At 44.6% G+C, this 12,018-nt stretch overlaps 1 protein-coding gene across 1 annotated transcript; it reads right to left on the reverse strand.

Moving 5' to 3' along the window:
- Positions 1–3,885: 3,885 nt before the first annotated feature.
- EIF2B2 (eukaryotic translation initiation factor 2B subunit beta) lies at positions 3,886–11,922 on the reverse strand. Its single transcript, XM_055304494.1, has 8 exons — positions 11,681–11,922; positions 11,448–11,568; positions 11,168–11,316; positions 10,069–10,232; positions 7,719–7,814; positions 6,853–6,990; positions 5,782–5,848; positions 3,886–4,574 (listed from the first exon to the last, which is right to left on the reverse strand). Exons 1-8 carry the CDS (start codon positions 11,841–11,843, stop codon positions 4,417–4,419), a joined length of 1,056 nt encoding a protein of 351 aa, XP_055160469.1. The 5' UTR covers positions 11,844–11,922; the 3' UTR covers positions 3,886–4,416.
- Between the last annotated feature and the right edge of the window lie 96 nt (positions 11,923–12,018).

Consider the following 12,018-nt stretch of genomic DNA (forward strand, 5'->3'; position numbering starts at 1 on the left):
GCCTATCAAGCTGTGTATCAATGGGGAGGTAGCAACAAGGTGGACTCAGAAGAGAAGGAAGTCTGGGAAACCCAAAATCGATAAAACCCTTCTTTCTTTTTCTCCATTCATTCATCATTCAAGAACTAAATGTATGAGTCCCTTCTGAAGGTACCAGAAGTTATGGGGATATAAAGAAAAAAAGAGGCTCTCCTCTGTCTTAGAATTTTTCAGGCCCCTGGATCATTTTCACCTTCTACCCGTTTGTCATAGAGCACTCTGTGCTCAGAAACATCTGATAAAGTTCAGGCCACCTGACCCCAGTCTGGGGGAGCTGAGTGTCTTACCTATCAAAGTGCGGAGTTCGCAAGCTAGGATGACTCCAGCAGCAGTACAAAGCAGCGAAATTTGGCCTGACTCTACCTTAAAACTGGCTTGACTAAACAACTTAATCTTATTTACTGCAAAAGCAAGGAGTATGCAGTGGTAGTTGCTCACCCACACCCCCTGCAAAAGACAAAAAAAAAAAAAAAAAGTGGTTTGGAGTCGGAGTCAGCTGCTGCTGTTAGCGTTATCATTTATTCAGGGTCCTTCATCATGCCTCTTTTACAGTAAATTGCAGAATTTTGCATATAAATTATGAATTTTAGGAATCTTGTCAAGTTTTCAAGTAGCTTCCTTCTCGAGGCAGGTCTTAATTCTAAATGTAACCTGCCTGAAAAAACAGTCCTGAAAGGCTCCTTCTCTTCAGTTCAGTGTTTAATATAAACATCAGGCAATCAGAGTTGCAAGTGTGGTTAGGCTCAAAGGCGGCCCTCCGTTGAGTGAGTGTCGTGCAGAAGACAGAAAGCTTAGACTCTAAGCTCTTTACTAATAATAATTGCTTAGCCATTGCACAATAACCTGGAACATCTGTTTGGTGAATGAAGGAATAATTCAAAGCAAAGTTAGCCAGATAGAGAACACTTCCAAACCACATTTCAGAATAGCTCTTTTGTATCAACTAGGTGCTCGTTTACAGAGGGAATTTTGCTGAGTTTGGGGAGGACAGGTGGATAGTATGTGGCCTTTACTTTAACATCGCCATCTGGTACTATCTTTATGGCAAAATAGTTCTGATGTACCGAGTTCTACATATGTGGTGTTAGAGAGTCACGTAGCTCGATGATGGGACTGCGGAACTGGCAGCCTTCATTACCCCAAAGACTGATGTGACGGATTGCTTTGAGAAATGATTTGCAAAGCACATCTGTGAAACGTATGATCCTACGGGTACCGGCGTGTATTTCTTTGAGGTATCACTTTCCGCTGAAGTTTTCCTTGGTGGAGGATTTTTCAGAGACTTCTCTTCTGATGCTAAATTAGGAATTTCTGTTCCTTATTTGAGTTCCAAGAATTGTGCCTTTCCTGCCCTCCGCCCAAATTGGAAGACATAAACCGTGGGAACAGTGTCTTTACAAACTGTACTGAGTGATTCTCTGACTTGATTTAGCATATTCAGGAGGCCTCTCACAGGCATGGCATCCTCTTTCTATTAATCCTCTTCAAGTTGGAGCTACAGATTTTTGTCTTTGGTTTCCGGTTCCATCTGTGAGGGCAGCGGCGGTGGCAGGAGGCAGGCAGCAGGCAGGCACGAAGGCAGATAGGTAGGAAGTTCACATGGAACCCCTGCCTCCCCGTTCAGATCAGGCTCTCCCATTTCAATATTTACTCTTCCTCAAACAGGAAAAGGGAGAGGGAAATAGAAAAATGAGGCCTATAAATAGCTTTGTGGGATTCGCTTGAGGTCCTAAAGAGCCTAAAAGAATATGCATTGGTGCAGTTCTTCTGTCCCAGGAACTTTAAGAGTTGACCAAAACGAGACAGAACCTCTACTCTTGTAACCCTCATCCATTGCACTTATGCCTGGGAAGAATGTGGGGGCTAATTTTAGACCTAGAAACTAAGATGCACAAAGGACAAGTATCATAAAGCATTTTTGGGGCCAGAAACAGATTTAAGTTCCTTGACTCACTGCTGCTTTTACTCCAGACCACACGGTTTCACCCAAGTGAATTGCTGTTAGAATTGGTGCCTACAGAGGAGACAATTGCTCATAATTGGTAGCTATAAGCCACTTCACTGAGAAAGTGCCGGGTTTTAGATGCTTTAAGAGATAATTGACAGACTGAAGCCTGAGTCAGGCTCTTCTGAGTCATAGAGTTTTTAGGTTGTCTTTCTGACCCTCTTCAATCTTATTTTTACCCTCTTCAAGGGAAGACAAGAGCCCTAAGGCAAAGATCTACCTCAAGTTGATGTCAAAGGGTAGAGGCCTTTACCTCATAACCTGCCTCTGGCCAGTGTTTACCAAAGTGTGGTTCTCAAATCACCTGTTAAAATCCCTTAGGGTGTTTGTTAAACATGCAGACTCATGCTCCCTTCCACCCCACAGACAGTGCCACAGGAGACAGGAAGCTGGTCTGTGACCAGCATCCCCAAGGGTTCCTCAGCACACTCAAGTCTGCCTTGGACCTCTGTTCTAGACCAGTGGTTCCCAAACATGGAAGATCATCTGAATTACCTGGGCAGGTTTTTTTAAGATTTTATTTATTCAAGAGAGAGAATGAGTGGTAGAGAGGAGCAGAGGGAGAGAGAGAAGGAAGCCCGATGCTGGACTCAATCCCAGGACCCTGGGATCATGACTTGAGCCAAAGGCAGATGCCACTGAGCCACCCTGGTGCCCCTGGGGAGACTTTCTGAAAAAGTAATTACTAAAGTAGTATACAAAAAATAAAGTAGTATACATAAAAAATTGGAAATGATATATAAACATACTAAATAAAATTAGATGTTGTCCTGCTTGCCACTGTTTGATGCTATTCTTCCACTTTTTTTTTTTTTTAAAGATTTATTTGAGAGCAAGTGACTGTGGGCAAGGGGGTGGGGGTGGGGAGCAGGAAGAGGGAGAGGGAGAAACTCCCCACTGAACGTGGGGCCCCACATGGGGCTTGATCTCACGACCTAAGATCATGAGCTGAGCCAAAACCAAGAGTTGGATGCTTCACCGCCTGGGCCACACAGGCGCCCCTTTTCCTAGACTTCTATCCTATTGCGTATACATACTGTTTTGTTTTAATGAAGGTCATACTCTGCATACTGCTCTGCAGCTTGACTTTTTCCTAGCTTGTTTTACTTAAGACTGTTAATTGGACTTTGTTACAAATCTGTCCCATTCTTTTAACACAAGGCTCACAAAGCAAATGACTGTAGGGGTTAGGTAGATAGTAAATGTGTTAAATGGGAGGAACTGCAGACAGGTTTTTCCATTTAATTCAGAAGCTGCCCAGTTACAGTCAGCTGCTGCCATTTGGAAACTTGGGCCCAGAATTGCCAAAGCTTCTGTTTTCAAGAGAAGCAAGAAATATGAATTTGTTTGATGTGCAATCTCCACATTTTTTTCTTTGTATTTTTAAATATTGGTAACTAATTCAAATTAAATACAGGGTGAACCAGCCAAAACATCTTTAATCCAGATACAGCCCTTAAAGCTCCCCTTTTGAAACCTCTACTGCAGCGTATATACATGATGATCCACAGTATGTCAGATTTGCTTTAAGCAAATTCTCAGGTGCCATTCCAGAGATCAAATGATAGAAGTCTGGATAGAGCCCAAAATGGTACATTTTTTAAAGCTCCCAAATGATTCTGATGATCAGAGTTCTTGGAACCACTGTCTTAGATTACTAACAAGTTGTTTGGGACCACTGCCAGTGAATTAGGAAGGAAACTGTAAATCCTTTCATTTGCATTTCTGTTTTAGATGGTTCCCTCTAATTACAGCCCTCTATGAAAACACAAAAAGGGCTCTGCCGCTGCTGTGTCAAGCAGTTCAATCAGAGCAGAACAATAAATAAACCATCTCAGAAATCTTCAAGAAGCTTTTATTGGCACCGGCCAGGAAAAGGTGTGGTAGCCATTTCTGAGCAAAAACCTGTATCCCAGCAAGGTCTTCAGTGTTAAGTTTAACACCCCACTGAACCAGAAAGTTTAAGTTCCTGAAACTTAAGTTCCAGACACCCCACATCACCAAGAGGTTAAGAGGTGTCCCCACTGAAGAATTTTTTAAGTAAACTCTGTGCCCAACATGGGGCTCGAACTTGGGGCTTGACCCCGAGATCAAGAGTCACATAGTCTACTGACTGAGGCAGCCAGGCACCTCCAAGAGACTCCAAAAGCAATAGGTCAAGCCCCGCTGCTCCTATTAAGATCAGAAAGGCAAGCAGCAGTCCTGAATGTGCATCCTTGTTATGGGATGACTAAAAAGCAAGAAACAGTATTATGTTTTTTTCAGGTTGACTCCAGGTCACTCTCCATTGCAAGGACGATGTTTTCAGCAGTCACACTGAAGTCCCTCTCCATTCTGTATTTGGCTAAGCAGCTGCTTAGAACAAGTGGTGGTCATAGGACATGATCATCAGGATGGTAGAGTTCACTCATCAGGCGGTAGATGTAGGAAGGTGCATTACCACCAATGTTGGAGATAAAGAGGGTAATGAGCTCCGGGGGGACGTAGTCAAACACAGGGCAGTGAACGCTGACCTTCTCCAGAATGTCCCCTGAAAGGCAATCACACGTGCTGAAAATAAAGTGGAGGATCCTGCTCTAATAACTAAGCACACAGATTCTAGGCTCAATAATGCAGACATACCTGCAACCTCAAGAAAGGGAAGTTACAGCAAAGTACAAACCAGAAGAGAGGACTTCACATCATGACACCCTGCTTCAAACTCCAATGCCTTTCCATAGCCCGTAGGATAAACTCCCAACTTCAGATAGCAGCCCTCAAGATCTGGCCCCTCCTCACTGTACTACACTAATTATAATTCATCCCACTCTCCTTCATGTCATTACTCTCCAGCCATATGGACCTAATTGAGGCTCTTTGCATCAACGCCTGGAAGACTCTCTCCTTGATCTTTACATGGTGAGCTCTATTCATTCTAGACTCAGCTGGAATGTCCTCTCATTAAGACCCTTGCCCCATTAAGGTAGTTTCCTACTACTTTCCATCACATCATCTTTGTTTTCTTCCCAAAACATCCCATGACCTGACATTTTCTTGTCTGTCTGCTGCAATAGAATGTAAGCTCTGTGGGAGCAGGGCCTATTTGTGTTGTTCATTGTTACATCCTTAGTACCTAGAATAGTGCTGGATACATAGTGGGTACTCAACAGATACAAATAATTCTTGAAAAAATGGATGTGTGAATAAATGGATGAAGTTATTCAACTTCTAAGAATTAGCATCCCAGCTCTGCTTCTATAAGGTGTTTAAGGCCCTGTTATGTTGATGAGGTGAGAGGCTCACTGAGCAGAGCTGCTGCCTTCAGAAGTCAGAGAAAGGGACCCCAACACACAAAAGTATCTAGGTTACAGGCAAGTTTTATAGTAGGCACATTTTAGAGCATGCTTCCTTTGGCACTCCTGTCACCAAAATGATTCCCTACAGCAAATAAGAACTAGTACATTTTCCCAGTGGGTTGCTGCATGTTTATCAAGCAATGTGCAAAGCCAAACCCCATTAATGCTAGATGAACCAACCTACCATGACCCCAGTACTCAAATATATTAGTCTCAGAACAAAATAAACACAGACTAGATCAGGCACCCTAAGATGCTAAAGGGAAGGCCCCATGAGAATGATAAAAAGCACAATCTGGCCAACATTCAATCCCCACTGACTACCAGAACATCATCAAAAAGACCAAAGTACACACATGTGCACATGCATGCACACACACCCCCCCTCCCCGCCTTCCATACCTTCTGTGAAAGGCAGGACTTCTTCAGGAGCCACAAACTTGTGAAATGAATCTTCTTCATTGGGGAACTAGACAAGGAAAAATTTGAAAGGGTTGGGGGGTGAAAGAGACACTCAGCAAATTACACTTTTAAGTATACAGCCAAGGGAAATAAAAAAGGTATGTCCACACAGCAACTTGTACAGTAGCATTATTCGCAAAAGGTTGAACAACCCAACTGCCCCCCAACAGGTCAATGGATAAAAACGTGGTAGATCCCTGTAACAAAGTATTATTCAGCCACAAAAAGAAACCTTTTTTTTCTTGTTAGAGCTAGGAACCTTGAACACATCATGCTAAGTTAAAGAAGTCAGAAACAAAAGGCACATATTGTGTGGTTTCTTTTATATGAAATATTCCAAACAGGCAAAGCCACAGAGACAGAAGGCAGATTAGTAATTCCTAGGAGGTGGGCAGAGGGGGCAATGGGGAGTGATTATGTAATGGGTACGGAGTGTTTTCCTGGGATGATGAAGGTCTGAAACCAGAGAGCGGCAGTTGCACAATGCTGTGACTATAGTAAATGCCCCTGAGCTGTACATTTAAAAATGTTTAATTGCATGCTATGTGAATTTCACCTCAATTTAAAAGAGATCTGCAAAGAGGTTGGTATTTCAAAGCAAACAGCTTCTATCACTAATGAAATGGCTCCCCACTTTGTAACACTACTTGTATTCAGGCTACAGAGAACTGTCCCTCCAATGATAACAAATAAAACCGATTTCTATGTTCCAAGTTTCAACTTGTTTGGCATTTCCAGAAACAGGGTGCTGGGCAATGGTGGCAGTGTAAACAAAGGGCCTCCCCCAACTGTCCTGACCTTACAATTTTGATTTCTCAAAGCTGACTAGTTATAACAATCTTTTTTTCCTGGTTCAAGGCTTCTGTGGCTTTTCCCAACCTCTACTGGGTCTAATCCATTTAGTAAACGCAGATAAAGTGAAGCCTCACAGTGAGTAGATTGAAGGCCCAGAGCTCAACCCAACACTTTGGCTTCCTTCTCTCTACTGGCTATAGACTGACACATACATACCTGTGGGGAAAGCTTGAACATGGGAGCACAAACGATGAGTGGGGTGGAATGGTGTTTTGCTGCCAGTGCTAGAGTGTGAGTTCCTGTCACAGCTCTCAGGGCACCGTTGGCCAGGATGGTCTTTGTGCCAATGATCACCTTTGGAACAGGAAGCAAAATGTGAGTCATCCCACTGCAAGAGCCTTAAATGGGCCATTGGGGACAACAGGCTAAATGCTCGGGCCTCAGTCTTGACACTGAGGGTCGTGCACTAGTAAGGGAAAACGGATTCTACAGTGAAGACCAGGAGTTCTAGCTCAAGGGTAGCTTCCCAAAGAAAGAATGAGTATAGTATGTGACAAGAAGCTACTATCTCCTGCTTTTAGCCCCGTCTTTTCTGGAATCTATATACCACACCTCCTGAGAAGCTAGGAGCTATTCTATTCACCATCCACCACTGCCAAGCTCTCTGAGCAGAAGGCAGGGACCACCTACCCAATCCCTAGCAGCTACCACACTTAACATAGCCCTATTTCATTCTCTTCGATGCTTTCATAAAAAAGAAGCTGCTCTGGGGTGCCTGGCTGGCTCAATCAGTAGAGCATGTGACTCTTGAGCTCAGGGTTGTATTCAAGCACCATGTCAGGTGCAGAGATTGCTTGAAAAAATCTTTAAAACAAAAACAAAAAGAAGCTAATCGAAGTGAGGAACAATGATACAGATAAAGGGAAAAGAAGTTCAGGTAATATATTAAAAAGCCCCAAGTATATACTTTCAAAAGGTACTAGAAGCTTTCTTCTCATGGATATTATAGGGGGGAGAAAAAAGAAATCTGTATTTTAGAAGTATAATCTTCATGAATTCAATATAACTCCAAATACACCCACCTTGTTGACTCTTGACATAACAGCAAAAATGGCAGCATCAGTCATGACAGTTGTCTCAATACCTGCTTTGGATAAATTGACTGCCATTTCATGACCCTGCAATAGGAAAGAAGGGCCTGATGTTAGAAGAGAGTGGGGAGAGTGTGCAAGGCATCTCCAAAGGAATTGGATGTGGAAAATTCTGTGATATTGGGCACAGCCAACACACAACTGCCAACAGGTAATTCCTTTTTCTGCCCATGGTAGGTATTCTCTGGTACGCTGCAGGGAAGCCCAGGAGAAGCCAATAAATGTTGAATTTTCCACAGAAGCACTAGAGCAGCCACAAAACTGGAAATACCACTTGCTTGTGTAACTAGGCAGCGCTGACAGGATAGTTCCTGGCTCCTTATTTTATGACCTCCTGCATCCTTACCTATTTCCTTTCTAAAGACCTATTATTTACATAGGGATTGAGTGAGGTCAGACCGAGCATCAGTCATCCCCCAAGGCAAGTTACCCTATTTTGATTCCTAAAAGAACCAATATATTTCTTTTCTTGGACCCAGCATTTCCCCTAACTCTCCTCAGCCAGTGTTTAAGAATGTTGACAGGATGAACAACTTGAAAATTCCCTTCATGTTTTACTTTATCTTCTCAATGTCTTGCTTATCAATTGAAAGTTGGCATGAGTTTAGTAAGTTCTTTATAGATTTTGGAAACTAGCCCTTTATCTGATATGTCATTTGCAAATATCTTCTCCCATTCTGTAGGTTGTCTTTGAGTTTTGTTGACTGTATCCTTTGCTGTGTAAAAGCTTCTTATCTTGATGAAGTCCCAATAGTTCATTTTTGCTTTTGTTTCTTTTGCTTTCGTGGATGTATCTTGCAAGAAGTTACTGTGGCCAAGTTCAAAAAGGGTGTTGCCTGAGTTCTCCTCTAGGATTTTGATGGAATCTTGTCTCACATTTAGATCTTTCATCCATTTTGAGTTTATCTTTGTGTATGGTGCAAGAGAGTGGTCTAGTTTCATTCTTCTGCATGTGGATGTCCAATTTTCCCAGCACCATTTATTGAAGAGACTGTCTTTCTTCCAGTGGATCGTCTTTCCTCCTTTATCAAATATTAGTTGACCATAAAGTTCAGGGTCCACTTCTGGGTTCTCTATCTATAAAGAACTTATTAAACTCAACAGCAAAGAAACAAACAATCCAATCATGAAATGGGCAAAAGACATGAAGAGAAATTTCACAGAGGAAGACATAGACATGGCCAACATGCACATGAGAAAATGCTCTGCATCACTTGCCATCAGGGAAATACAGATCAAAACCACAATGAGATACCACCTCACACCAGTGAGAATGGGGAAAATTAACAAGGCAGGAAACAACAAATGTTGGAGAGGATGTGGAGAAAAGGGAACCCTCTTACACTGTTGGTGGGAATGTGAACTGGTGCAGCCACTCTGGAAAACTGTGTGGAGGTTCCTCAAGAATTAAAAATAGACCTGCCCTACGACCCAGCAATTGCACTGTTAGGGATTTACCCCAAAGATTCAGATGCAATGAAACGCCGGGACACCTGCACCCCGATGTTTCTAGCAGCCATGTCCACAATAGCCAAACTGTGGAGGGAGCCTCGGTGTCCATCGAAGGATGAATGGATAAAGATGTGGTTTATGTATACAATGAATATTACTCAGCCATTAGAAACGACAAATACCCACCATTTGCTTCAATGTGGATGGAACTGGAGGGTATTATGCTGAGTGAAGTAAGTCAATCGGAGAAGGACAAACAGTGTATGTTCTCATTCATTTGGGGAATATGAATAATAGTGAAAGGGAATATAAGGGAAGGGAGAAGAAATGTGTGAGAAATATCAGAAAGGGAGACAGAACATAAAGACTTCTAACTCTGGGAAATGAACTAGGGGTGGTGGAGGGGGAGGAGGGCAGGGGGTGGGGGTGATGGGCACTGAGGGGGACACTTGACGGGATGAGCACTGGGTGTTATTCTGTATGTTGGTAAATTGAACACCAATAAAAATTAATTAAAAAAAAATGAAAGTTGGCATGGAGCCCATCTATCACTTCTTTATTTTTTTATTTTTTAAAGATTTTATTTATTCATGAGAGACACACACACACACACACAGAGAGAGAGAGAGAGAGAGGGAGAGGGAGGGAGAAATAGGCAGAGGGAGAAGCAGGCTTCCTACTGGGAGCCCTATGTGGGACTCGATCCCAGGATCATGCCTTGAGCCAAAGGCAGACGCTCAACTCCTGATTCACCCAGGCATCCCCCAAATGCCACTTCTTTATTCTTTTTGTTTTTCCTTTTTCTTAGCAGCTCCAGCAGTCCACCTACCTGACAGAAAGGAGCACACTCTGCCACAATGACATGGAATTTCCTCTTTCGGGCAGCCTCTATGAGGAAGGCCTCTACCGTTCGGGAGAAGCCAATGGTCATGATCACCTCGTTGGAGTGGATATGCTCCAGCGCCTGGGCTGCAATGTTCTCTGTTGTCCCTTCTGCAAGAACAGTCAGTTTGGCAAGGAAAATGTGAAACGGCCATGCCACAACACCAACACAAGACAAACATGAATGATAGAACTTGGACAGAGACAGGTGTCCTTCACACAGAAGGCCCACCTAAGCAGACCCTGGTAACAGGATTAACAGACCTAATGTGAAGGTCACATTCTCTGAAAAGCCCTGCCCCACTGGGATCTTCTACTTTCCAAGTTCTCAGCCTACCTTCTTTCCCAGCAGAACCCTTACTCATCCACTTATCCACCCCCCCTCCTCAACCCTGCCTGACACAACACCAGCTCCCTATAATTCATTTTGAAGACCATGAATTCAGGCAAAAGAAACGGTCCAATTTGAGAAACTGCAAAGTGCTAGGAGTGGGGTAAACAGTTTCCTCCTAAAAGAACTCTTCTAAAAGGTGGCCACAACACCTCCACCTGAGAAGGAGGCCACAGAAGAAAAATAGGGGAGGAATTTGGAAGCAGCAGCTCCAGACACACAGACCCAGCCTCTTCCTCCCTTGGGGAACTCTTGATTGTAATGAATACCTGCAGGTCTCCTGGGTCACAAAGACAAAGGGAATGGAGGTGGTGCATCTGTGTGTATAAAAATTCAAGAAGAAATTTAGTGAAAAAGAGTCTATCATCTGTGGTTTTAGGGAGTTCATCTTTAAAGTGAAAATATAGCTCTGTCCTAATAGTCTCTGCAGCAGTGGATCCACAGTCTATAAAGGGCTGGTATGTAAGGAAATGTAGAGAAGGCTATCTTAATTCTGCCACCTGTTCCAACCCTTCCTCTAAATCAGGACAGAGGACAAAGCTTGGAGAACCACAGGACTGGTTATCTCCCATCTCTGCTGATGAACAACTTCTAGGGTCTTCTCTTCCTTCATCTGCCTGTAACCTGCCCTGTGATCAGGGTTCAGGACTCTTACCCAGTTCCACAAGCAGCTCATTAATTGCCTCAATGATGTTGGACTGGAGTTGGGCATAATGGAAGCTGAAATCCTCGCTCAGGCCTTCGGATGTCAAGAGTTTGTGCAAGGACTCCTGCTGATCGCTCTCATCGCTGCGTCCGTGGAGTCTAAGTAGGCAACAAGATCCAAACAGGGAGGTGGGCGGAGACGTAGTCATTTAAGCAACAGGAGCTGCTCAGCTCCACTAAGGGCTCCAACCAGGGAGAGGGACTGGTGCAAAAATGGCCCACATCCTGACCTGCCATACTCCTCCCGGATGATCCTGAGCACTCTCCGCACCATGTTGCCCACTGTGGTCTCCGAGGGCTGCGCAGCCGTCATTCTCTGGCCCTCTCGGCGGACAAGTTCCATCAGCTCCTCTGTGGTCCGAGGGAGAGAGGGTGAGAGGGCACGAGCGAGATGAGGCCTGGCCGACTCTCCGCCTGGGGACTGGATAGTGGCGAGGGACGCGACAGAACCAACACGCCTTACCTGCGTTGCTCCAGCGGTGGTCGGTGATGATCCGGCGCAGCAGCCCCAGGGTCTCACGAGCCATGTCCTCGGAGCTGCGCCGCCCACCGTCCCGCTTCAGGGCCTCCACGAAACTCTCGATGCTCCCGTACAGCTCCGAGCCCTCAGCCGCGGCTCCCGGCATCTCGAAAACAGCCGCCTCGCCGGCGGATCCCACACCTGCACAAGCTCGGTCTTTGCACTTCCGGGGCGGGCGAAGTCGGCTTCCGCTCTGCAACGAGAACGCCAGTGTGAGAGTCTTCAGGCCACGCCCCTCGATGCCACGTCCCGCCCCTCCACCTGCCTGAGCCAATCAGCGG

This window comes from Nyctereutes procyonoides, unplaced genomic scaffold (genome assembly GCF_905146905.1).
Source record: "Nyctereutes procyonoides isolate TBG_1078 unplaced genomic scaffold, NYPRO_anot_genome, whole genome shotgun sequence".
Taxonomy (NCBI): domain Eukaryota; kingdom Metazoa; phylum Chordata; class Mammalia; order Carnivora; family Canidae; genus Nyctereutes; species Nyctereutes procyonoides.

Excerpts from the sequence above, each read along its gene's own strand:
- EIF2B2 (XM_055304494.1), bottom strand. The coding sequence starts at position 11,843 with ATGCCGGGAGCCGCGGCTGAGGGCTCGGAGCTGTACGGGAGCATCGAG. Across the intron at positions 11,317-11,447 it reads ATCCGGGAGGAGTATGGCAG|ACTCCACGGACGCAGCGATG; the intron begins GTCAGGATGTGG and ends TTGCCTACTTAG. Across the intron at positions 7,815-10,068 it reads AGTGTGCTCCTTTCTGTCAG|GGTCATGAAATGGCAGTCAA; the intron begins GTAGGTGGACTG and ends TTCCTATTGCAG.